Genomic DNA, 27381 nt, shown 5'->3' on the forward strand with positions numbered 1-27381 from the left:
TCAAATAAGCAATCCGCACACAGACGGGACCTTTAAATCACACAAATGAGGAAAAATTATCCGCACACAGTCGTAACCGCTATTCACGCAAAAATAGAAAAATTATTCGCACACAGACAAAAATTAAATTCAAGATCTTTTACAAAGGAGAGCCTTTGATGTGTCTCATCTTTGCCACTTAAGCTAGGCATCATTTTTTTTTATCAGTAAAATTAAATTTTTATTGAGATAAAAAGCAAGGCACAAGAGATGCCAATCAAAACAAGAATGAAAGATTGAAACCCTTTGAGCACCACATGGTGAAAGGGATTCTCAACTCCAAAACTTTATAAACCTCATTCCAACTCCAAAGTCTACCCTTGATCTGTAAAACAAGTCTCTCAATATCCCAAATTTTTCCTTGAAAACGACTCTCGTTTCTTTTTTCCCAAAGCGTCCAAACCGTTCCCACCCATAACGCATTTAGCAATCTTCTTCCTTTCTTCTTTTTGGCAGCAGAGATGAAGGAAGTGTAGTGATGAAGAGTACCTCTAGGATTTGCCGTTTTGATGTGTAACCATTGGAAGATTTGGTCCCACACCGCCGCAGTTTTCGGGCAATGAAGAAACAGATGTTCCGTCGACTCCTCTCCAGCGACGCAAGCGTTGCATCCTCTCTCTTCCCAGCTAATTTGAATTTGTCGTTTTCTCAAGTTGTCACAGGTAGCCAAACGATTTCTAAGACATCTCCACGCCGTCACCTTGGCTTTGTGTGATGTTGGAGCCTCCCAAACCATAGCCATCTCAGCCGGTTGAGTTTGTTGCGCCTCTCTGGAAGCCGCCACCAAATCATAAGCCGACTTTGTTGAGAATTTACCGTCCGTAGTTGCCCTCCAAATCCATCCATCAGTTAAACCTGCAGAAGGGACAAAAGCAGCAACAAGTCTCAAAAGTTCCCCCACCTGACCAGTCTCCCTTTCCCTCAAATCCCTCCTCCAATTCACCGACCACACCCACTCTTCTCCTTCCCAAAACCCACTCTCTCCGACGAGGCCTTTCTTATTCGAACACAAGTTATACAATCTCGGGAAAGAGAACTTAAGAGGTTTGCTAATAGCCCACACGTCCTCCCAGAACATTGTATTCATCCCATCCCCGAGACGGTGTTGAAGGTGATCAATGAACCATCTATCATCTCTTCCTCCCCCTTTCTCCACAATTTTCGCCCCACCACCCCAACTGCCCACTTCTTCCCACCACCGAGCAATCCCCCTCTTCGCCCCAGAGAAGTTCCCCATAAATAGATTTGATCACTCTCGCCCACAAAGCTCCCCCATCCACCAAAAATCTTCAAAGCCATTTAATTAACAGAACATGATTAAACCATTCCACATCCCGAAATCCAAGACCTCCTGTTTTCTTATTGGAACACAAGGAGCTCCATTTAAACCAGGTGATTTTTCCCAACTGAGAGCCTCCACCCCACAGAAATCTGGAGAACAAGGAATTGAGATTCTTGAGCACAGTCTTGGGAATGAAAGCGTAGGCCAGTTGATATACCGGAATCGATTGAAGCACCGCTTTAACAAGAGTGATCCTCCCCGCCAAAGAGAGAGGTCTTTTTCTCCAGCTTGCAATTTTGTTTGAGACTTTATCCACCAAGAACTTCCACTCGCTAACACCATTGCTTCGGCCGCCAATTTTGGTTCCCAAGTAAAGACACGGGAAGGAAGCAATCTTGCAATGGAGAAACGAAGCCCAAATCCTCTCGACAGACACATTCACTCCCACCGTCATCAGGCTGCTCTTGGCGAAGTTGACAGCAAGACCAGAGATAAAATGAAAGAGAAGCAACAGACTTTTCAGAGATTCCACATTTCGGTCATCAGCCTCTAAAATAAAGATGGTGTCATCCGCGTACTGGAGGTGTGTAATCGGCACTTCATCCTTACCAATCTTAACCGGAAACAATAACTGTCGTTCCACTGCCCTCTCAACGAGCGCATTCAACCCTTCCGCGACAATGAGGAACAAGAAGGGAGACATCGGGTCGCCCTGTCTCAAGCCTCTCTCCATTTTAAAATCTCCCGTTGATGACCCGTTAACTAGGACACTTGTCGTGGCTGACTGTAGACACCCTTGAATCCATTTCCTCCAAATCCCATCGAAGTTCATTCTGTCAAGCAAAGTATCCAAAAAGTCCCATTGAACTGAATCGAAAGCTTTGGCAAAGTCAATCTTAAAGAAGATCCTGTTTCGTCGCTTCTTCTTTGACTCAACAACAGCTTCATTCAAAATGATCGCCCCATCGAGAATGAACCGCCCTTTAACGAAAGCGCTTTGATTATCAGAGATGATCGACCCCATCACCTTCGTCAGTCTCCCCGCCAAGATCTTTGCAATAATTTTATACAAGCTGGTAATGAGCGAGATTGGGCGAAATTCATTCAACGAATCAGCCCCTTCTTTCTTCGGTATTAAAACGATAAAAGAAGCATTACCTCCTTTAGGAATTTTTCCGTTCGCGTGGAAGTCCTTCAAGACCTGGAGGATATCCTCCTTAACAACATCCCAAGCCGATCTCCAGAATGAAAAGTTAAAGCCATCAGGTCCTGGACTCTTATCGCCAGAACAGCTCCAGACCGCTTCTTTAACTTCTTCAGGTTCAAAACCTCTAATCAGCCAATTTCTCTCCTCATCAGAGATTTTCCTTCTCACAAAGTCAATGGGAATAACAGGCATCTGTCTATTTTTCCGCTTGAAAAAGGTTTCAAAATGATTTCTCACCCTAGCTTTTACCTCTTCCGGTTTGGATATCCGTGAGTTATCAAAGATCAGTCCGCCTATGTCGTTCTTCAACCGCCTCCCTTTAATCGCTTTATGGAAGAAGCCAGAATTCACATCTCCCTCCTTAAGCCATTTCAGTTTAGCCTTCTGTTGTAAAGTCATCTGCTTATGCTTCAGCTGAAGGGAAAGGAGAGCTTGGAGCTCATTTCTTCTGATAACATCCACTTCGCCTAAACAACTCTGCTCGTCAAGCTCATCTTTCTGTTGTAACTCCTTCTTTAATTCGTGAATTTTAGAATCAATCTCACCAAAGGATGTGCGATTCCAAACTTTTAAAGCCTCTCGAAGTTTCTTCAATTTCTCCTTAACTACGAAAAAGCTCCATCCCTGACAGTCAGTCCCCGTCCACACTTTCTTTACAACTTCTTCAAAGTCCGGGTGATTTGTCCAAGCATTTAGGAACCTAAAAGGTTTTGGTCCCCAATCCTCCGTTCTAGTAGTGAGAACAATCGGACAGTGATCCGAGATCGAACGCTTAAGACCGCGTGCAGAACTTCCTTCCCAAGTAAGCATCCAAGTTTCGTTAACAAGGAAACGATCGATCTTGCTCTTGCATTTGCCATTGGGCTTGTACCAAGTGTACTTTCGACCTTGTGTATGAATTTCCTTCAGATCATTCCCCCCAATAAATTCCTCGAAAAACCTCGCCTCCGACGCTCGAAACGTCTCCCGGCTACCCACCCTCTCTTCTCTTCTCCTGACTGCGTTAAAATCTCCCAAAATACACACACTTCGATCCATATTCTGTTCAACAATAGAACCAATTGCATCCCAGAGAATCCTCTTATCCTTTGATTCAGTTGGCGCATAAACATTGATAATGCAACACAAGAGACCGACCTCCTTATACCTACCGTTAACAACCACGGCCCCCGGTAAATCCCAAGAACTAGATGCTTCGAATACCTCCCTATTCCATAAACACGCAATTCCCCCAGCTCTCCCCTCAGAGTTCCTGATTGCCTTATCTGTGTTATTAAACCCCCACCAAGAATTACAAAAAACATCACTAAAAGTCTCCATTTTTGTCTCTTGTAAACAACAAATGTCAATCTTATGCCCTCTTACAAGTTCAAAAACATCTCGTTGTTTCGCAATGCTCCCCAAGCCCCTAATGTTGTATGACAGTAAATTCATGGACAATTCATCTGACACCCAGCATTATCGAAGGAAAGGAAGTTACCTTGCATCTCGATTTGGCGGACAATCACCTCTTCTTCAGTCTGACTTGAAAGCCCTAACTTCTTCCCAAAGTCCCAGATTTTCTGACCTGAAATTCCCCCCTCCTTTGTCGAAAGCAACCCTTTTTGAATCTCCCCAGCGTATTCCTCCCCTGCGGCCTCCTCCCCTCTCCCATTTAGTAGTTCTATTTCAGAGATGAAACGCCCCCAATTCTCCTTCTCCCTCGCTTTATTCTTCTTTTTCCCTTTACCTTTTTTTCCATTTGTGCATCGGGGATCAACCCTTTTGTTGTTGGAAGGCATCCTCTCTTCCCCTGCTTGGGAGCCCAAAGAATCATCGTTTTCTGTCCTAGCCACTTCCTCAGCATGTTTGTTTTCTTCTACAATAACATTCACGTCGAGACTCTCACTGTTATCTTCCAGAACGTCAAATCCCCCTTGTACAAGAATGGATTCCTTTTCTCTCACGGTAGGAACCGTGAGCAAGGAAAAAGGTACCTCACAAAAGTTTTCGACAGGACGACAAGGGGACTCCAATAAGTTTCCACTTGGGCTTTTGTCTTGGTCCTTTGAGTTTTCGGCCCAAAGGAGGCTATCCTCCTGCTCGGGCCTGCAAGAAGACTGGCCTAAACCTTCGGCAACAACCACATTTAAAAGCATTTTCGAGCCTCCCAACGTTGTCTCCTCATGATTGGTAACCTCGACTGAGGTGTCTGCAACGATTTGTTGCGAAAGAATCGAAGAGTTCAATTCTTGGAAAATCGAAACTTCTTGCGAAGGAATCGAAGAGTTCAATTCTTGGAGAACCGAAACGTCTCCATCTCCCACACCGATGTCGTCCATCATTCCGATGGTAGCAATAGCCGGATCCATGGACTCCGCTCCGTCCGACCATCCTGAATCCGATTCCAATTCAGATTCTGACTCATCTAAATCCGGTTCTTCGATCAAGGACGAGAGAGGGTTATCCTGAATTTCTTCAATGCGAAGTGTGAAACTAGCTCCATCAATGCAGCACTCAAAAACTTGCTCAATGGATTTGAGACCTGTAGAGATTTGGATCAAAGCTTCGTCCAATTTCTCTCTTTCCTTCGTCAGTTCGTGAATTTTCAATACCCGGCCAAAGTTTGCCGTCACCGAATCAAAGAAACGAGAGTTCCATGCATGAAGCGGGATTCCAATCCATCTCGTCCAAATAGCTCGCTGCTGGTGCACATCAACGAAGTTCCATTTCCTCTTCCAAAGAAACCAGAAGTCGCTCCATTCATCCAACTCCTTGAGAACTTCTTGTGTTGACAGATCGCAATTACTTCTGATGAGCACCAAACTTCCCCCCATCGTCGAAACTTTCAATTTTCGGGCACATTCGCTGTTGATTTCTTCTTTTATTTCATCCCAGGAGAAATCATCTTTGATGAAACCTGTGAATGTTCCTTCAAGCCACTTAGAATCCTCCTCCGAAGTTTTGAATTGTAGCTTTTCTCTTGTGCAGGGTTCTCCTTCAGAGACTCCAGTGAGAACTTCTTTAAAAGAAACTCCCGGCTTCTTCTTTGCAGAATCCAAAAAATTGAAGCAGTCTGTTTTCTTTCCAATATCTCTTTTTGTGTCGAACCTCATTTTTTCTTCATCCTTCACCACCCTCTCAAACCTTGGTTTAAAAACCCTAATTTTGTAGCTTCCAATCCAAAGTTGATTCAATTGTTCAAGCAGACCTTCCGTGTCCTCGACACCTTCGAATCGGACAAAGCCGAAAGGCTTCCCTTTTTTATCTCTCTTTTTGGGACAGAAAATGTCAGTCGGAACGCGAATGGTACCAAACTTCCTTTTCAAGAAATGAAAGCTGCAATCTTCGGGGATGTTGTTAAAGAAGAAGGTGACTATCTGGGATCTCGAAAGAGGTTTAACCCCAGTTTCACTCCTCCAAGTCTTCGGCTCCCTATGAAAGTTATTGCTCCGTTGATACACCACATTGCCTTCTGCTCCGGTCCTCTCTTGCCCCCTTCTCCTCACCACCCTCCAAACCTCCTCACGACTCATGCTCTCCGGTCAATGGACAAGGAAAAAGAACTCTTAACCAAACAACTTCAAGTTACTCCACAATTATTTCAACTCCAACAACCACTGGTCAGATCGAAAACATTCAAGGAATTCAACTATCTCAAATATCCATTCCAGTAAGCATTCATATCCAATCATGATCAGTTTCATAACAGAAAACCATTGCAACCACCAATTACAGTATGTATGAGAACTCTATTCGTGTTTTGCTAAGACAAATCAGTGCAAACCCAAACTCCAAACTCCAAACTCCAAACCATTCGCCATTTTCATAGTAGAGAAGAGACTACAACTTAGCTTTAAAGAGAAGTGACGACTGCCTGCTCTGAGTCGGACCTGCTCTGAATCTGAAAACGGCACGGCGATAGACTTGGAGGAATTGACCGAGGGAGGTTTGGGAAGAAGCCAATCAGATCTTGGCCGAGAGAGACTACCGGCGTTGAGATCGGTGGCTGGCTGCGAGACGTTGAGATCGGTGGCTGGCTGGCCGAGAGAGATCGGTGGCTGGCCGAGAGAGACTCTCGCCAAGTCGCCTCACTCGAACTGTCTTCCGGGAGGTTGGGTCGCTGCGTTTTAAGGTCGGCGGTAGCAACTGCTACTTCCTTGCAAGGCGTGGTCGAACCGGTGCGACGGGGCGGCGGGTTTGAGTGAGAACGAGGCGTCGGTCAGATCTGGGCGTGGTTGCTGGCTACTGGCTGCTGGCGCTGAAGCGGTGCCGGCCTGCTGGCTGCTGGCTGCTACCTGCTGGTGCTGGGCGTGAGGCGTGTGCGCGGCGGTCCGATTGGCGTCCTGCTGGTGCTGGGCGAGTGCGCGGCGGGGCGGTCCGATTGGCGTCCTGCTGGTGCTGGGCGAGTTAAGCTAGGCATCATTGGCACATCAATTTCTAACTAACTAGTAATTTTACATGTTATTCACATTCAATTAATTTTAAGTCTTTTGAACTATACCAAATTGCCAACCAAATGGAATGTTATTTATGGATATGTATATAATAATAAGAACTGAGATTATTAATTAAATTTTATAGAAAAATCCGTCCGTAAAAATAATCTGGTGATAAAATAGGTGAGCTTGTGGTGGAACATGATAAATACGAATATAAAAAAATTTATATGTCGAACATTTTGCACTTTGACTTATCATGTTGTAATCATGGCTAGTAACATTTTTTCTAAAAAAAAGTATTCGGAAGCAATTGATTCCAACAGTTAAGAGTAGTTCAACTTATAATGAAGAAACCAATAACTATTAAGTCGGTGAAATATATTAACGTCCACACTTGTAGTATGAACTATTCTGCACGATGAGAATACACATTAGTAGAATGTAACATCCTATTTAATGGGAATTTAATTTCCGCCATCTCACTCACAGCTAATAATAATAATAATAATAATAATAATAATAATAACAAGCTGCAGTTTAAGGAGAGGACCCCACCCCCATCGCCCCTCCAAAAAATCTAGTCTGCCTATATTACCGTTACAATTATCATAATACAAATAAAATACTATCCCTTTTTCATCATTTTTTGTCCTCCCCTTCTGATCTCCATTAGATTCCTCTTATCATTTTTTAAAGAATGTTTTAGTTTTTTTCGTAATTAAAAAAAATAAAATAAAAAAATCCTTTACGCTCTTCAACAAACCGACCACGCTCCCATTTTCCACATAACCGTTTAAACCCCATTTTCCCACCCAAAAAGATTCTCATGAACTCCATCACAATTCCTTCAACATTCATCTCTTCTTCAACAACCAAAATCAACAATAAAAAAACCCTAAATCCGAGTCCGCCATGAATTCATCAAGAAAGCTCCTTGTTTTCCTGATCAGTTTCTTGATCCTCCTCGGCGGCGGCGGCGCCGCATCCCAGAACGTGAACCTGGAGTTCCCCTACTTCACCCTCCGCAACCTGACCCTCCTGGGCGACTCGTACCTCCGAAACGGCGTCGTGGGGCTGACCCGGGAGCTCCAGGTGCCGTCGTCGAGCTCCGGGTCGGTCATCTTCAACGACCCGATCGCCCTATTCGACCCGGACACCAACGTGACGGCCTCCTTCTCCACCAGATTCTCCTTCTCCATCCACAATCTCAATCCGGCGTCGTTTGGCGACGGCCTCACCTTCTTCCTCTCCCCCAACAACCGCACCTCCGGCAGCCCCGGCGGCTACCTCGGCCTCGTCAACTCCTCCCAGCTCACCAACAACCGCTTCGTCGCCGTCGAATTCGACACCAAGCTCGACCTCCACTTCGACGATCCCGACGAGAACCACGTCGGATTGGACATCGACAGCTTGATCTCCATCGAAACCGCCAACCCCATGCTCTGGGCCGTCGATTTGAAGAGCGGCAACGTCATCACATCATGGATCGATTACACCAGCGGGAAGAAGAAATTGGAGGTTTTCTTGAGCTACTCCAGTTTCAAACCAGAGCAGCCATTGTTGAGCGTCGACATTGATCTCTCCGACTATCTAAAAGAGCTCATGTTTGTGGGATTCTCCGCTTCAACGGAGGGCAGCACGGAGCTCCATTTCATCGAGAATTGGAGCTTCAGAACGACCGGGTTCCGCCCGCCTAGGCCAAGATTCCACCCTCATAATGTCTCTGACAACACCGTGCCGTTGAGTTCCCCATTGCCGGTCTCAGATTCCGGGCATAGGCGTCACAAGAAAATCGGACTAGCTCTTGGGATCGGCTGTCCCGCCTTCTTCTCAGCACTTCTCGCGGTTTTCGTGTGGTTTTCCATCGCGAAATGGAGGCGCATCAAAGCAGACAAGGACTTAAAACCAGAGGTGATGGCAGGGCCGAGGCAATTCGGCTACAAAGAGCTCAAATCCGCAACCAGAGGGTTTCACCAGAGCAGGATTCTTGGCCATGGCGCATTCGGCACTGTGTATAAGGCCTTCTTCGTGGACAACGGGACAATGTCCGCAGTCAAGAGATCCAAGCACTCACACGAAGGTAAAAGCGAATTCCTCTCCGAGTTATCGATCATAGCATGCTTGAGGCATAAGAACTTGGTTCAGCTCCAAGGGTGGTGTGTTGAAAAGGGCGAATTGCTGCTTGTTTATGAGTTCATGCCTAATGGGAGTTTGGACAATGTGTTATACCAAAATGGGGCTGTGTTGAAATGGCAGTATAGATACAACATTGCTGTGGGGCTGGCCTCTGTGCTCACCTATCTACATCAAGAATGTGAGCAGCAGGTGATCCACAGAGACATAAAGACGAGCAACATAATGCTGGATGCGAGCTACAATGCTAGGTTGGGGGATTTTGGTCTAGCTAGGCTGATGGATCATGACAAGAGCCCTGTCTCGACTCTCACAGCTGGGACCATGGGGTATCTGGCCCCGGAGTATCTTCAATACGGCAAGGCAACTGAGAAGACGGATGTTTACAGCTACGGGGTTGTGATACTGGAGCTGGCCTGTGGGAGGAGGCCGATTGAGAGGGAGGAGGAAGGGCAGAGGATGGTGAACTTGGTGGATTGGGTGTGGAATCTGTATAACGAGGGGAGGATCGTTACAGCAGTGGATGGGAGGATGGGAGACGGGGAGTTTGAGGAGGCCGAGGTGAAGAAGCTGCTGCTCGTGGGGCTGAGCTGCGCCAATCCGGATAGTGGGGAGAGGCCTACTATGAGGAGGGTGCTGCAGATTCTGAGCAATGAAGCTCAGCCGCTGCTTGTGCCCAAGACGAAGCCAAGTCTTACTTTCTCCAACAGTATTCCTTTGAGTATTGATGAGATTGTATCTGAATCTGATTGTGCATCCACTAGCTCTCATGTTGAGATCATAGTGGATTGACTTGAGTTTTTCTTAGTTTGGGATTCTTTTATTTCTTCCATACTTAGATGATGATGTCTGATGGAATTTTGTGTTTTGTGATTTGCTTGTTGTTGTATATAGTGGTTTCTCTTGATTTGATAGAGTTATTTTCAACAAAGAAAAGGGTAGTGGAGTTTGATGTATGTAGTGGTTTCTCTTGATTTGATAGTTATTTTCAACAAAGAAAAGGGTAGAGCTAACTATCTAGTTCATCTTTTACTGTTATAGACTTATAGTTGTGTGAAATTTGATTGAATGATTTTATCAATTTACTCAATGACTAATAAATTTTAAGTGCAGACTGAAAATACAGTGATAAATAGTCGGATTGGGAGCAGACGAGTCACTTTGGAAATTTGGCTGAAAAAAGTGAATATGTTTCTCTAGTGAAGATTCAATTCATATTATCTGAAACTCTAATCAGTAAACTTCAGCTGGTTTGCTTTGCGTGAATTTTTAAATATGCGTTTTGAACTGATATGATCTCTGTAGGCAGTAGGACTGAACATCTTTTGATACTCATAACCTGCCTAGAGCATTTAGAAATCTCTTATTTTTGTTTCAAGATGTGCAAGAAATTATAATTAAAAGCTGAATCATAGTAAAATTTGCTTCAACGATCACATGAAAAGTCCATGATGAAATTTGAGCATACTTGGTAAAATTAAGGGTTTCTCAATAAATATGCATATAATTAATTTCTATTCAATAAATGAATAAATAATAAATATGCATATTATATTCTTGTAGCACTCGCAGTACACTTGGTTTAGATTCCTGATCAAAAACTATATAGCGAGTATCCAATTCATTCTTTGCATTAATTGCAATTGCAAGTACCTACAGATTAATGCTTATAAAATAAAATAAATAAAAAGGAGAAAAGCCCGGAAATGGTTAATTATGAGAGCCCTATTAATAAGAAATAGTATGTACCCCCTAGCTCAAAAAAATATTAGAAAAAGTATGTATAATTATCTGTATGAGAGAATTAATGGAATTCTATATTAAAATTTAAATCTAATCAAAATCTTGTCCCAATTGAATTAACGTTCTCTAATCACTTACAATCAGGTATATAATCTCACAATCCTTTTATCTTACTGTAGTGAAATGTATTTTTAACAAAAACAAAACGAACAAACTTAATAAACTAGGGTTTAGTGACTAGATAAGTGAAATTGTTGACTCAATTACCGCCAAAATGCAGAAGAGTGTTGACTGTTTCCAAAGAAGAAAATCACGTTGGCCTAACTGATGCACCCCACTTCCCACACTTCCATCTCCCACTCTCTCTCTCTCCTATATATACATATACACCACCCATAATCAATTCATTTTCTGCAATACCAGCATTTCTTTCCCATCTCAATTCGCGATCCGTGTCTCCGAGCATAATCGATTCAATGGCTTCCACAGTCCAAAAAGTGCTCCTCGCCGCCGTCCTCGCCGCTTCCGTGGTGGCCTCAGCAGGCCTCCAGTTCGAGGTGGGAGACGAAATGGGATGGGCAAAACCCACCGGAAAAGAGCGCGAGACCTACAACGAATGGGCCACACAGAACAGGTTCCACATTCGAGATACGCTTCGTAAGTTCAATTCAACCACAAACATCATTCATAAACTCCTTCATTTCGCATATCTCATTTGCTTTCATTTCTCCACCAGATTTCAAGTATGCCAAAGACTCGGTGGTGGTGGTGAGCTCCGCCGATTACCTAACATGCAACGCGTCGAATCCCATCGCCAAATTCGAAGACGGCAGCACCGTTTACGAGTTAAACAGGCCGGGCTTTTTCTACTTCATCAGCGACCAGCCCGCCCACTGCAAGTCCGGCCAGAGGCTCATCGTTCGCGTCATGCATCCTTTGCAACCTGCAGCTGCGCCGGAGCTTGCGCCGGAACTTCCGCCGTCCTCCGCCCCGACCGATGAGAGCGGTGGGGATTCGGGGTGGCCGGAATTTAGTTCCACTGCGAAACTGTGTGTTGCTTCCTACTTCGTTGCTGCTTTTGTAGCCCTTGTTGCCACCTTCTACATGTTCGTGTAGGACTTATTTTGTTTAGGTTTTTTTCGTAAACTAATTCTTGATTTTGTTTAGGTTAGTGGTATATGATGGTAGGAAACTAGGAATTATCTTATTTGGTATTGTTAACATTGCTCTTTAATGATTTTAATTGTCTTGGAATTTTGTTGATTTTGTTTGCTCAATGTTAGCACATCATTTTGTTTTTACTTATTGCATATTTAAGAAATGGCGCATGTTTAATTAGTTTGGAGTTTTTATTATAGTTTGGTTCAACTGAGTTATATTTGTACAGTTATTAAAGTTTAAGCTCTATACTACATATTTAGAAAATCAAATTAAGTATATAAAAAAAAACCAAAATCCCAAATGAGAAAGGAAGCTCGAATAAGATTACACACGTGAAGCACTTCACTTGAAAGAATAATTGCATGTTTGTATATATACTAGTACACACCCATTCGTGCGAGACACGACGGATATCGAAATCAAAAGATACATTTAAATAAATAAATATAAATAATAAAAAAATAAAATATAAAAAAATACAACATATGTTTTAAAAATATAATATAATAGTTCAGATCAGTTACACAATAAAATTCTGAATTTAAAAATATAAATTTTCAATCTATACAAAGAGTAATGATAATTATAATTATTAAATAAATTTAAAAATTATTCGATAGTGAAAATTTGCATTGTGCATATTATTATATAGTATTATTCATCATAATAAATATTTTCATTCACAAACATAAATAAAAAGCTGTAATTTTTCAATGGAGAGACAGAAAATAAAATATTTTATACTTTTCATAATTTATTCATTTTAAATTTATTTTTTATGATTTTTATACTATATTAAATTTAAGATACATATGATTATTTTTTCATGAATCAAATTTGATGACGTTTAGAAAAAAATAAAATAGAATAACATAAAAAAAAAGTGAAAAATTTGGTGGAAGAAGAGAGAAAAAAAAGAAAGGGAAAACATAGAGGGAAAAAACTCATATTTTATATAATATAGATTGTCAATTCTCAATCTAATACTCCCTCCGTCCCATGAAGCGTGACTCATTTCTTTTCAGCACGGGAGTTAAGAAATTGGTATTTTGTGTGTTAAGTGTGGTAGGTGAAAAAGTGAAAATGTGAATAAATGGTAAATTTTTTGCTATTTTTAGAAACAGGTCAAGTTTCGTGGGACAACCCAAAAAGGAAAGTGGGTCACGCTTCGCTGGACGGAGGGAGTATTAAATTTAATTAAGACATAATAATAACAAATGTGTTAATATAAAGAAATATAAAAATTCATACAAAAATTTAATAAATCTAAATCATATTTGAAATTCTTTTTTTAAGATTTAATTAATTAATTAATTAACTATCAATAAATTTATATTAATATAAATTTCAATTTTTAATTTTTATTTTTAAGCTTTTTTTTATAGTATTTTTATTTTTAAGCTAAAGAGTTCTAAAATGAATATTAAAATTTTATAACAAAAAAATAGAAATAGAAAATATAAAAATGATGTCTAACAAAAATATAATAAATAAAATAAAATAAATATTAAAAATGGAATAGAATAAAAAAAAAACCAAATAAAAAAGAACGTGACATTCAAAGAAAGTAGGGAGGAGAGAGGAGAGAGGAGAGAGGAGAGATAAGAGAGAAAAATAATAATTTTGTGACTTTAAATGTTAATAACTTATTTATTTTAAATTTATTTTTTTTATAATTTTACATCAAATTAAAGATCTTATCATCATCTTTAATTTAACATCCATATCGAATGTTTTTTTATAAATAAAAGTTGATGATTCTTAAAAATGAATCAAAACAAAAAATGAAAAGTAGAAAAAAGTTTACGGATAAATTTATGGGAGAGAGAATATAATTTTTTTTATGAGAGAGAAAATTTGGCTATAGAATTTTATCGTTAAACTGATCTTTTATATTATATATAGATATATCATTTATGTTTTTTTCTAATACAAGTTGTTCATAATCAACAAAAACTCCAAGAGAACCTTATTTGGTTGATTCATTCTTTCGTGCAAGTAGAAACAGATCATAAAACTAAACCTTCTAATATTATTCCACAAAGGTATTAATTAATTGACAAAGGTCACAAAGCATATAGACTGATGTCTGAGTGTCATTGTAGTGCATATTGATACTAGAGTACTTACAAATTGACAGGTTGTAATCTTCAGTTAGACACGAACATTTCTAAATGTGAAATGAAAATCTATTGATTCTTAAGATTTCTAACAATAAGTATATTTTTACATCCACCCGCGCGATGCGCGACCAACATTACTCATGCATTGCACAATGAGCGCTATTTTTTAAGGAGTAATAGCTAAAAAAATATACGAACTTTAAAAAAGTTATAATTTTCACATGAACTTTCAATTAAGTCAAAAAATACATAAATTTATATTTTTGTTACAATTTTCACCTAAGTTTGACTTTCAATGAAATTAGAGCTTAATTGACAGTCGAAAGTTCGTCTGATGTTGGTCTAACTTCTGATAATGATAAGTATTTAGAAACTCGGAGGCCTAAAAAAGTAAAATTTAATATATTTAAATATGTTTAATAGTGGATATACGTACATATATATAAATATAAATAAATATATATTTTTTGACACACGTATAGATAAAAAAATTAAATAAATAATTTTAGAAGTTATTATATTACTATAACCATTACGTTTTAAATGTATATACATCGTCTTATTATTTAGTATAACTAATATTTTTAAAGATAATTATTAGTAACAATAATAATTAATAATTAATAATTATTAACAATAAAATATTGAGAAATGTAATTGTTGACATATGCATGAAAAGTGGACTACAACTACTACCCATCTCTCTTTCCCAATTTGGATACCAATTTAGTCAGCGACCTTGAGCTTTATTAAAAATTTGCATAGTTATACAGCCACGACCCATTAATGTTTTCGAAAATCCTCAAGCCCATTCGTTTATTCTTAAGCCCATTCGTATATGAAATAACCCTAAGATATATATCCTTCTGCAGTTATTTTTGTCTTGAAACACTATCACCTATATTTTCACTCTAGTTTTCTCTCTTTTGCTCACCGATGAAATTCTCTCTTCATTCTGTTTCTTTTTTTTTTTTTTCTGCAAAAGCTCGACAAAGAGCTTGTTTCTTATAATTCTATGAGCTTTTTGTAATTTTCTCCTATGTTTTGCTTTAACTTTAGTTAGAGTTTGTAAGTTATTTTTTTATTACTTGTTTAAAGCTAGATTTTGGTAAATCTATTAATATCTACCTATAATCTTGTTTTAAACGAAATATATTTTAATTTTTATTTATTTTATTTGTATTTTGTTTTAAATCTATTTTATTTGTTTGTAAAGCTAGATTAGTGTATATTGAAATCTTTCGAGAAGACTTTAGAACATAAAGAGAGTTGTTTTACTACTCAATTGTAAAAACCATATAAATAACAAATATTGTGTTCGATCATAAAACTAAAGCTATTTTAAATTCTATCTGCTCAACTGAGCTGCAGAGCGACACAAAGAATCCATAATTTGATCAGTTTGTAAATTCATGCTTGACCGTGTGCCAGCCGCACTGGTTCTAACACTAGCACTACTCTGCTTCGGAAAGGCAGGCGAAGTTGTTTCGCCTTCTCTCTCACAGTCGTCTTCCCCATTGACATCAACAGATGCCCCCTTCCACCCAATTCTTTCAGCCTGATCTGCAAACAGCACTTCCGACAGAGGCGAACAACAAACCTCTTTGTACATCTCATAAGTGGCAGCGCGGACGCATCCCGTCTCAAGAATTCTTGACAAAGGATGCAAAACAGATATTGGGTTTTTATTACCTCTTTCTAAACTATCCTTCAGTTCAAGGAAGTCCGAAACCAGTTCTGCACGGCTGAACTGAACGAAGGCTGCAGTTTCATCCAAATGGTGGACTGAGGTGATTGAGCCACTCCCAAAAGCTTTGTAGAAACACTCTCTAATATCTTTTGCTTTCAGCTTCGTGGGTAATCCCCACAACAGTATCATGTTTGAGAACGTAAACTTTGTATGCCACCGTTGCCTGCCCGTAGCAGAACCTAAAGAGTCTGTACCACTTTTCCCTGTTTTAAGATCAATAATGTCTCCATTCACCCAGCTTAGATATAAATAATTGATATACTTTTGGAGCTTCTCATTGTGTTGCAAAATCGAGCCTGGTGCTTGTGGGTTAAAATCAATTCCTAAACGGAAGCATGCCTCAGAGAAGATGCATCCTGTCATAAAAGCATCGTATCCAGCTTCATGCTTAGCGCCAGAGTTCCAATTTGAGAACCTGCAGAAGTAATCTACTTGTTAGAAACAGAGGTCGCTGAAACAAGCGATTTATAGTCATGTTTAACATATAAAGTATTCCTTCACTTTTACAGTGTCTTAGTTCTTCTGTCAAACCTATCCAGAAATGAACCATGCAATGGGAAGCATATGGCATTTATTTATTTTATCATAATCCAAATGTGAAAGGAAGGAAGAGAGAAACACCATTGCACAAGGAATTATGCATGAATCATTTGAAGTCATTTTTCAATTCTAGTTCAAACATATCCTCGAATCAATTGTCTCCCTACCTAAAATAAGTTAATAACTTTGCTAACTACCAGCGCGCATAAAACGATTTCACTATCATCAGGAGAATACATCTACTAATGTTTATACAATATGTCTACTTTTTTTATCCTGTTCTTTCTCTGTATTAGGCACTTCCATCAACCAAACACCAAATGAGAAGAATAAATCATCAATATAACCAAATGAGAAGAATAAATCATCAATATAAATCAAGAATATACAGTTGTTAAGTGCCATATGCAAGTTTATTTTTATATATGTTGAGTGATCCATATAATAGTCATATGTTTACTGTAACAATTAGATTGATAATATACGTACGATATAAATGATAATTTTAATAATATTTTCATTTCATGTACTGCTTCTATTAGATTTATAATTTGTGAAATAATAAAACCAAAATTATACCCAAAGTTACTAGAATATGTATTTGTATCATTTTATATACCGAAGTAATATTCAGATTTCCTTATGGACCAGGAAATCAATTTATGGAAAAAGTTTGTTCTAAAGTTAATTTATTCAGTAGAAGACAGAACAAACACACATATGTTAACCAATCAATACTCAAGCAAAAATCTTTCTTAATCTGTTAAATTTATTGTCTTTATAATCTAGCAGTCATAGTGTTATGGTTCATAGTAAATATTACTAACTTTACCTGATATAAAGTAATATTAGAGCTAGTTTAATAATTAATATGTTCTCAAATTCTCAATGTAATAATGAACTAGAGATCTCTCTCTTAGTCTTTACAATTTATTGTCTTTATACGTATCTAGCAGTCAAAGTGTTATGGTTCATAGTAAATATTACAAAATACCAACTTACCAGCTATGAAGTTATAGTAGAGGTAGTTTTAATGTGTTCTCAATGTAATAGAAAAAAGGGCAGGAAAGAAAAGAAAAGGTCTACCCTTCTTCAAATTGCATCATTAACCAGAAATCTCAACGCAAAACAAGATAGTAAACTTTGCACTCGACACTTGGCATCATTTATATGATCTCATCAACCAATAAACAGAAGCTATGGCTTATGCTATATATTAGAAAATATTAATAATAATTGCCACAGAATAAATAGTATTAGTAGAAATAAATTACAATTAGTATTCATTTCTACAATAAATAATGACAGAACAAATATGTACTGATAGATATATTACCCATACTAAATCTCATGTCATTCTTTTGCTCTAAGGAGATTTTCAAGTGGTCCACTGAACTAATGTCGTCTTATTACTAATAAAGATTTTTACTTGAAGCTAATTATTTTAACAATTTGTAACATTATACTCCCTCTGTCCCATTTAAGTTGATCACTTTCTTTTCGGCATGGGATTTCAGAAGTTAGTGTTTAGTGTTTAAAGTGTGTTTGGTAATAACGTGAATAGAGTGAATAAAGTGAAAAAGTCATTCCATATAAGGAAATTGATCAACTTAGTTGAGACGGCCTGAAAAGGAATATTGATCAAGTTAGTTGGGACGGAGGGAGTATTTAACTCATTATCATCATTTGAAGTCTTAACATATAAAGTGGGCTTAGAATTTCACGCATTTCAGGGCATTGCTTTGCCTTCAAGATTCATGCATGCTCGGATCAAAACTTTAGATACCCTTCTTGACAAAAAATTAAGAGATTCTCCTGTTGAGCTATAAAGAGCAAAAATTAAATACTGCAGGAGTTGCAAATATTTGTTAATTTAATAGCAAATAAAAGCAAAAGGAAATCAAACCTCTGACCATCCACTTGAACATCCACTTTTACACGTGGTTTGTCTGCCAACCCATTGCTTGTGCTAGTTGGAGCAACAGGTAGCAGGCAGAGTAAGCTAAATGCTTTTGAAAGCGATGTGCTGCCTTTCTTCATGATGCGCCATAACACATCGTCTGAATTCAGCAGCACCTTAGTATCAATTATGCTTGGGAAATATGTTTGGACAGCTGAGACAAATTCTTGAGCAGTTGAAGGGAGAGGACCAATAAACTTGCTGTAAACATGTGCAAGATCTGCTCCAAGTATTAGCAAAAGGACAATTAGAAAAACACCAGATAATAACAAGTGGGAAGAATTTGGAAACTCGGTAAATGTATATTTTACCAAGAAAACAATTATGACCAACAATCAACTTTCTTTCTGATGAAAGCAGATCAATAACATGTCGAAACCCAATAGCAGATTTAATACTCATTTCTGCTGCTTTCCTTTGACAAGCTTTGACCTCCCCCTACATGATGCAAGGATGATATTAAATCCTGATTGTGTTGAATTGATTAAAGTGATAAACCAACCGATAAGCTTTTTGATTAAATGACTAGAGATGTGTATCGTTCATATTACAGACAAAATTAAAGTGTATTGTGAAATTTGCCAATGGGAAATGAAGATGTTTGTAATAATGGAGCCTACTATTTCATCTGCAGTTGAAAAGTGCAAAGATGAAACAAGGAACTTATAAACTATAAAAAAGACGTAATCCTTCCTACTACTAGGCTTTGTACTTAATATCACCTTCAGTAATTCCCTGTCTTTTGCAGAATCTGTATAGACTATCAACGGTAGCCGACAAGAACTTTCACCAGTGACATGAACATAAGTAAGATCGTTGAAATGCTTTTCAGTCACCTGTGTTCATAAACAAGTCATGTGAAGGTAAAATATTCAGTAAGAATTATATGGATTAAGCTTAAGAAAAAACAAAATATATGACAATATGTGAACTGTGAAGAACCTCCAGGAATAAGTAGCACATTCAACAATTTAAATGAGGCTAATAAAAATTGAATATAAAGGCAAACCAAAAAGGAGAAATGAGCAAAAGTGGAAACTGTACATAGAAAAAAGGTATAGTTATCATCTATCTAACTATGTGCTTACATACATGTCACTAGCGGTCAAGATGAAGATTATTTTTGCAACTGAATTTTAACATATGGCAAACATTACAGGTGCCTGGGACAAAGATGAGATGGAGATGCACAGAAGATACTCAAAAATGCCACTTTGAAGATCAGATACAATGACGAGTACAGAGCTAGAAGGTCAGCCGTATTCGTTAGCAATCGTGCGCCATGGCAGAAGGACGTGCGGGGCACAAGGGCTGTGGTCAATACTGAGTACTTTATTTATTTATATACTGAGTCAGTATTATTCATTAAGTCAGTATTATGAATATTTCTGTTAAAAGGCCTATTTAGTGCGGGCTTTGAGTCTGTTAGTTAGAGGTTAGGTCATATATAGCAGATTGTTAGTCAGAGTCGATGATTCATTTTGAGGAGAGTTCGTGTTTCAGTTTTATGTTCATCTCCTTTGCAATCACCTTTACCTTATCAGTATGGCAAACAGTGTTTTAATTAGGGGCACAGAGCATCTTGTCATTTAGAAGCATGTTGTTTCCAGGAGAAAAATTATCTGGGATAAGAACTTAAGGCTCGTTCTTTCCATCTGTGATAAGAACTTAAGGATATATATATATATATATATATATATATGAAAACACATGTTACACATCTATAAAAATTTAAGGTGATAATGATCCTTTCATCTATTTTCATTGTACATATTGACTGAATTAAGTTCACGAGAGGGGCACTCTTAAACCAATCCATCTTGACAATTGTGAGAGACATGCTGAATCGGTTAATACTGAACAAAAAATATAAGGGTAAAATTGTATTACCAACTTAATTAGCTTTAGCTGGCGAGAAGTCAAGCCATTAACTGCAAGGGCAGGGCGTGTCTGGAAGAAAGTAGTCTGAAATTTCTGATTCGTGTCATTTAAACTTCCTGGAGATTCTGATCCGCAATTTACACCCCGTAACAATCCAGCACGCCACTCACCAACTACATTTTTCATTCTCTCAGCAAACAGAATATCTGCCATCCTAACCAGCTGCATATCCGAACCATTTCCTAAGTTGGAAGATACATCCAGGACATCATCCTTGTATACTGAATCTAAACATTTCAGTGCTTCCTCCTCTTGGCTTCTGGATAAATAAGATATTCCTGAGATTATTTAAGCGTGTAAAATCTCCAAATAGTGGTGACAGAAGACACCGGGTCAAGAGACAAATCACAAATTTTGGAGTTTGGAATAAAATAAAGAATCTTAGTTGCAAAATAGAGTGTAAAGGTAGTTGCATGACATGCTAACACAAGAAACTTGAACCTAACTAGGCAGTCAACTAATATTAGCAGAAACACGGCCACACGATAAGGGTAGTTGATCTCTAAAGCCCTAAGCCAAACAGAAGAGAGACAACATTAAATTTAATTAGTGGCATGGATCATTGATAAATCAGCATAAAGGCTATCAAACCTGATGCGCACCTCCAAAAATTTAAGTTTACATAGAAACTGAAAACAATGTTGATCTTAGAAGTCACAACCTACATAGAACAGCAGACGGCATCATGCCTTACATAAATCACCAATTGGAGCATTATATTTAGAGAACCTGTATCAACATTGCCATCATCTTGACATTGAACAACAGATACAGATTGGCAGTTCACAATCAGATAATGATTACATTGGAGACTCTCAAATTGTATGGGAACATTCACATTCGTTTATCAGTGCTTTATGAAAATTTGCACATAAGGGAAAGCTATTTACGAACACGAGAAATATGGAAGACAAGAGAAGATGGGTTTTGGAATAATTGTTCAAAACACAAAAACATGATGCTGAATGCTATTACAGAAACCACAAATATGTTAAACACTGTCAACCGATGCATATCAATCAGACAATTCGACCAATAAAATTACACTTGTCCAAGAACCCCAAACGAAGAATGGAGACGAATAGAGTAAACGCAAAACTAAAAGTCGACCTTCGTTGATGCAAGTGTTGAAATCAAACTGGTATCTCGCCAAGAATTCTAATGAGCTTGTCTGGCATAAGAACTCATATGAGAAACCATCACCCGCAATTTCCTGCCGAGGAAATACATAGAAGTTGTGCCTGCAAAAAAAAAAAAAAAAAAAAAAAAACGAAGCTGATTCGCCACTTCCTCCATCCAAACAGTTTAAACAAACCCCGAATCAATTTCTTATTTCATCAATTTCACAAATGCAAAATCTATCCTAGCCTATTTCAAGGTGCAAAGATACAAAGAGTGGCTTACGGATGAGCAACAAAGGAGGTGGAATGTTGGTCCCATCGAAAGGGGCAAACGCCGAATTGAACGACGGCGAATTTCTGGGCGGAATCTTTGACCTTCAAATACTGGATATCAGGGCGGTCGAATTCAAAGCATTCGCGCCAGGGCGCGCTGGTGATCCCCGTCATCTCCAAGTCGATGGAGACGAAGTCTGCTTCCCTCACGTGGCGCCGCAGCTCTGTCAGCGCGGGTTCGAAATTGGACTTGGTCACATTCTTCAGCTCTACGCCGGCAGCCGAAGGCGCGGAGCAGAGGAAACGTAGGGGCTGTGAGGTTCGGGCATTGAGCCGGGTTAGGACCCGAACCAGGTAGTTCTTTCTCATTCTCAGCTCATTTTAGGGCTTCTATCTCACAGTATTGTCATCGGCTTCCAAGTGAAGATGGTGATTATGTGCATTCGTTGTCGTGCCAAATTAATAGTGTGAAGATGGTGATTTTGTGTATAGTTGTCGTGCCAAATTTTTGTTCTTTACTTTTTTTTTTCTTCATATTCTGCAACCAAAATACTGGTGTAGGCCTCGGCCCATCAATGAAACAATTTCCACATTCTATAACAGGTATAGTTTTCGAGCAAAATTTTAAAATGCCCAATTTTATTAAATTGTAAAAAAATGTCTATTTTTATAAAATTATTGTGTTTATGTTCAAATTAATTAAATTACTTTAAATGTTCCGATCAATATACTTGCAAGACAAAAATAGTCTGTTGTCAAAAAAGTAAGTTGCCGCCTGAACGACAATCTACTTTTCTGGTGGGCAACCTACTTTCCAAACAACAGACAATTTTTCCTTATACATTTTTACACATTTGTACTTAAGTTAGAAAAATGTAAGACTTTACATAAAAAATGATGCAAACACATCAACATCCAAGGACAATTTCGACTCTTCACTTTATTTGGAAACGATGGTTCATCCCAACATAATGGTAAGGCACTATCAAAATCTGGGATGACAATCAACCAATTGCGGAGTTCGTTATGCGAATGAGGAACATCATCTTCAGCATGCACGTCTTTGTTACCATGATCATCAGAAGAAAATTTTCGATTCCTAGTATTCTTCTCGAGGTTACAAATTCATGGATGCACGACAACAATAGATCTTCACGACGCTTATTGTCACAAGGTTTTCTTTCGGACTAGAATTTTTCGCCTTGTGCGGAACCGAACATGCACGCTTGATCAGCCTTCAATCCTCACCAACACTCGTGTATAATTTTTAGTGAGATTTACTTTCATGCAAGCAACGTTAGGCAATCACAATCACAGCGGACACAATCAGAAAATAAGCATAAGAACACAAGCACATACGGGCAAACTCACGTCCAACCTTCGTATTACTCTCAATTCACACAAAGGAACTTGCCAAGACTTGCACACACTCGTCTGTGCAGCTCAAGGGCCAAAAACGCCTATATTGTGATGGACAATGCCCCATCACAAGGCAATACAATCATGGTCGTCGGATCGGGTCCATGTGCCAAATGGCACAATCTCAAGCGTGGCTCCAAGTAGTGGAAGGTTCCAGGCAGTTTTGCCCACTGAAACCTGCCTAGAACCACCCAATCATGTGCATCCCTTGTTTCCTCAATTGTCGGGAATTGACACTCTAGGCAGCATAATCATCGGGCGTGCACCGTTGGGTGCGCCCATCGCCACTCAACCGCAGCAACCGCCGGGCACGCCCCAACGCCCGTGCACATAACCGCCCCGCTCGGCAGGTCTCGACGCCTAGCACTCAGCACACCTCGGCAGCACGCGTACGGCCCGACACCTCTTGGCAGCGCGCGCACGGCCCAACACATCTCGGTAGCACTCGCACGAACCGACACACTTCCCACATCTCGACAGCACTCGCACGACCCGACACACTTCTCACTCTCGGAAACTCTCAGCAGCACACGCCTTAAGGCCCGATGCCCACACTTTATCCGGACTAAGTGTTGCTCCGCATCAACATCATCACTCGGCCAAGGCACGAAGCCTTGCCGCATTCGGCCGAGCCACGCCGCACGAACTCGACGTGTCTCGGCACCCGACCAGCTACTGTTGTAACACTTGTCTACGACCTCATCATCATCATCGGGTATGTCATCATCGGATGACACTATCTGGGTATGCATGTTGACTATTTGACGCTTGCCGTCACCAAAACGCCTTGATTCAGTGCGATTTTCTACACCTGTAGCTGATTGTTTCCCTTTCTTGACCATATATACTACTGGATAGTCATTCTGTTCCAAAAGCAATCGAAAAAAATCTGTATCACTTTTCAAGGCAACTTTTGTTCTCCTACCATTGCTCATGCTTGTCAGGTAGTGATACAACTAATCAGAGACGCTTTCGTCAAAATCCAGTTGTTCATTAATCTCTCGTACTAGATTATCATAAGATAACAAACTCATAGGCATCTATAAAAGAACTTCGTCCCCACCTATGTAATTAGATCTTTCCCAATGACTACTATGACGAATTACTACACGTCGCGATGACATATCTGCAAATGAATCACGTAATAAATTAGTAAATGAGTTCAGTTGTTGATAGTTGACTGTGTATAGAAAACTGGACTGTGCATATAATTCAACTGTGCACGACATTTACATGGTTGATTTTGTTCAACCGTGTACAAAACTAATCAATTGTGTACGTATCATAGTCAATTGTGCACAAAATAAATATTTTAAAAATAATAAATAAATATGTAACTTAATTAATAAAAAATAACTAATATACTTAATTAATAATTTAATTAACTAGCTGATTTAACAAAATTAAATATTTATTAATTTTTAATAAGAAATAATTAAGATTTTTATGAGCTTGAAATCCAAATCATTAGTTAATAAATACATTAATAAATTCAATAATAATTAATTATTTAATTATATTATTACATAAACGATAATTCAAATTATTTATGCATTAAGCTAATTCATCAATAATACGTCAACTGTGTATATAATTCAAATGTGCACCACATTTGCACGGTTGATTTTTTTTTACCTTGCACAAACCTAATCAACTGTGTACTTAGAGAATTCAATTGTGCACTACGAAGATCAATTGTGCACAATATGCACACAGTTGATTGACTTTGTACATAGTTGATGTTTTATAACTGTGTCGTTGTGGATACAATTGTGTTTCTAAGTACACAATTAATCTTAATTGTGTACGGTTGTTTATGTTTATTGTGTCATTGTGGAACTGCTGAAATAGAAATTTTATTGAAAAAAAAAAAAACCCTTGAGAGCACAGGCGCAAACAAGGAGAGTCCGAAAAAACCAAAACAAAAAGAAGATAAAAAAACCCAAGCGTAAGGGGAAGGAAAACCACAAGAACGAACAAAAGACGGGACCGCAGTCGCCAGAGGAGACGAGGCGCCAGAGGAGTCGAGGCGCCAGAGGAGACGAGGCGCCAGAGGAGTCGAGGCGCCAGAGAAGACGAGGCGCCAGAGGAGTCAAGGCGTCAGAGGAGTCGAGGCGCCAGAGGAGTCAAGGCGCCAGAGAAGTCTGGGCGCCAGAGGAGTCAAGTCACCAAAGGAGTCGAGGCGCCAGAGGAGTCAAGGTGCCAGAGGAGTCAAGGCGCCAGAGGAGTCGAGGTGCCAGAGGAGTCAAGGCGCCAGAGGAGTCGGGGCGCCAGAGAAATCGGGGCGCCAGAGGAGTCAAGGCGCCAGAGGAGTCGAGGCGCCAGATGAGCCAAAGCTCCAGAGGGGACGAGGCGCCAGCGGAGACGAGGCGCCAGATGAGCCAAAGCTCCAGAGGGGACGAGGCGCCAGCGGAGACGAGGCGCCAGATGAGCCAAAGCTCCAGAGGGGACGAGGCGCCAGCGGAGACGAGGCACCAGAGGCGTCAAGGCGCCAGAGGAGTCAAAGCGCCAAAAGCGTGCCCGAGCCAACCTGCCCAACAAGAAACAAAACATCAGCAGACCAAACAAACCAAAACACAATAGAGCAACGAAGGAAAGAAGAACGACAAAGCGAAAAGCCAGCCCTTCCCCCCAGGGACAAAGGTCAAGGATGGATCAGCACCTCAAACGTTCCATCAAACCACCAAACCGGCCCCGGAAAGCAAAGGCTTCACGAGGCTCCCCCACCAAAACAAGCCCGAAACAGACCAGCCTCAAGCACTGCAGACCAAGGATGGGAACGAAGTAGAGTCTGGGGAGGCAACATCAAGAAAAGCGACCAATTCGGTCAGACCCGATTCCCCGCAAGCAGTGAGTCTCCTAAAGCGAAGCCGTTAAGAACTCAACCAATATTACAAACTTAAAAATAAACATTGATGGCCATCTTCACGGGATGAAGTAGTTGGGGTAACCAAAGAAAATCCGCAAGGTTTCCCATGCTCATAACAATACCACCATCATAGGAGCAGAGGCCAAGAGGAGGCCAACATCACGGGATGAAGTAATTGGGATCACCAAAGACTTCCCGCGGGGTTTCCCATGCTCATAACGGTTCGATTGTCATCGGAGCAGAGACCAAGAAACCAAACAACACAACAAGAGAAACCAGCTTGCCATGAAGACACTCCTGCAAACATCAACCGGACAAATCCCATCAAAGAAGCTCAACCATCCGTTGTCTCCTAAAACCGTAAACTCCAGATCACACCCAAGGTATGCACCGAGCCTAAGGCCAAGATCAGCCACCAAAACCCAACACAAGCCAGAGAGCCTCGGAAGCCAGGGCAAAACCAAAGTAGTGAAGTAGCCCAGTGGCACGCAAGGAAAAAACCACCCAAAACCAGCGGACCCAGGGAGCCCAAGGGCAAAGCCCGAGAACGACAACCCAAAGAACCGAAAACCAAAAGACAGCAAAAAATAGGAAAAAGACCGAAACTTCCCTGTACAACCCAGCGCACCTAGGGGACGATCCGAATGTAAGGAAGGCCTCTTCTGTCATCTCTCACCAAATGAAGAATATCCGGGATCGCAAAAGGCCAAATCCCCTCCTCCGTCACCGAAGAGGCCATGTAGTCAGCAACCCTGTTTCCTTCCCTGTAAATGTGAGTGATAATAATGTGCAAATTGGCAATGGAAGAAAGTACCTTCCTCCAACGACTGAAGAATCTCCACGAGACCGTGTGGGAGCGCGAACGGAGGAGATCGACCATGTAAGTGCAGTCCGTCTCAATCCACACGAAATCCCAGTTCTGAGCGATGATCTGCTCCAGGGCAATGATGAGGGCAAGAAGCTCGGCTTCAAACGCCCAACCACGGCCAGCAGAGAAACGGAAGCAACCTAAGACAGACGAGGCGTCACGCATAACCCCACCAGCGTGAATAAGGGGAGGGGAGCCATGCACCGAACCATCAATATTAATCTTCCGCCAAGGCTGAGGAGGAGGAAGCCAAAACACATAGATGTAGGAAGTAGGCCGACGAGGTAGACCCGGGACCCCAAGACCATGAAGAACAAGAAGATCGTCCACAGAATTCGCCATCTCCCCCAGGCTGATGCGAGAAGCTTCTAAAATGAAAGCTTTGATCTGCACAGCTAAGGCCATAGCAGACACCGGAGCGTCGTCGAAAATAGCCCTTTTTCCTCAGATTCCAAATACTCCAAATAGTAGAAATAACACCCACTCGCCAGAGGTTATTCACCTGCCTGCTCACAGTCCTGTTCATGGCCC

General features: G+C 40.1%; 3 protein-coding genes across 4 annotated transcripts; 2 read left to right on the top strand and 1 right to left on the bottom strand.

The window, feature by feature from the left end:
- Positions 1–7592: 7592 nt before the first annotated feature.
- Positions 7593–10107, top strand: LOC131011427 (probable L-type lectin-domain containing receptor kinase S.7). Its single transcript, XM_057939232.1, has one exon. The coding sequence runs from the start codon at positions 7862–7864 to the stop codon at positions 9872–9874; it is 2013 nt and encodes a 670-aa protein (XP_057795215.1). The 5' UTR covers positions 7593–7861; the 3' UTR covers positions 9875–10107.
- A 1127-nt stretch (positions 10108–11234) lies between these two features.
- Positions 11235–12079, top strand: LOC131011428 (early nodulin-like protein 7). The gene is made up of 2 exons (XM_057939233.1): positions 11235–11482; positions 11562–12079. Exons 1-2 carry the CDS (start codon positions 11302–11304, stop codon positions 11939–11941), a joined length of 561 nt encoding a protein of 186 aa, XP_057795216.1. The 5' UTR covers positions 11235–11301; the 3' UTR covers positions 11942–12079.
- Positions 12080–15360: 3281 nt separating this feature from the next.
- LOC131011430 (poly(A)-specific ribonuclease PARN) lies at positions 15361–22250 on the bottom strand. Of its 2 annotated transcripts, XM_057939234.1 has the most exons (7): positions 21705–22250; positions 21411–21541; positions 20250–20578; positions 19082–19195; positions 18671–18797; positions 18306–18579; positions 15361–16274 (listed from the first exon to the last, which is right to left on the bottom strand). In XM_057939234.1, exons 1-7 carry the CDS (start codon positions 22061–22063, stop codon positions 15458–15460), a joined length of 2151 nt encoding a protein of 716 aa, XP_057795217.1. In that variant the 5' UTR covers positions 22064–22250; the 3' UTR covers positions 15361–15457. The 2 variants fall into 2 exon arrangements, with proteins under 2 accessions (XP_057795217.1, XP_057795218.1); XM_057939235.1 differs by lacking the exon at positions 21705–22250 and having other exon boundaries at positions 20250–20559.
- Positions 22251–27381: the final 5131 nt, after the last annotated feature.

Source organism: Salvia miltiorrhiza, chromosome 2 (assembly GCF_028751815.1).
Source record: "Salvia miltiorrhiza cultivar Shanhuang (shh) chromosome 2, IMPLAD_Smil_shh, whole genome shotgun sequence".
Classification (NCBI taxonomy): domain Eukaryota; kingdom Viridiplantae; phylum Streptophyta; class Magnoliopsida; order Lamiales; family Lamiaceae; genus Salvia; species Salvia miltiorrhiza.

Excerpts from the sequence above, each read along its gene's own strand:
- LOC131011430 (XM_057939234.1), bottom strand. The coding sequence starts at position 22,063 with ATGAGAAAGAACTACCTGGTTCGGGTCCTAACCCGGCTCAATGCCCGA. Across the intron at positions 21,542-21,704 it reads ACCTCCTTTGTTGCTCATCC|GCACAACTTCTATGTATTTC; the intron begins GTAAGCCACTCT and ends TTTTTTTTGCAG. Across the intron at positions 20,579-21,410 it reads CAACACTTGCATCAACGAAG|GAATATCTTATTTATCCAGA; the intron begins GTCGACTTTTAG and ends AAATAATCTCAG.
- LOC131011427 (XM_057939232.1), top strand. The coding sequence starts at position 7,862 with ATGAATTCATCAAGAAAGCTCCTTGTTTTCCTGATCAGTTTCTTGATC.
- LOC131011428 (XM_057939233.1), top strand. The coding sequence starts at position 11,302 with ATGGCTTCCACAGTCCAAAAAGTGCTCCTCGCCGCCGTCCTCGCCGCT. Across the intron at positions 11,483-11,561 it reads CCACATTCGAGATACGCTTC|ATTTCAAGTATGCCAAAGAC; the intron begins GTAAGTTCAATT and ends TTTCTCCACCAG.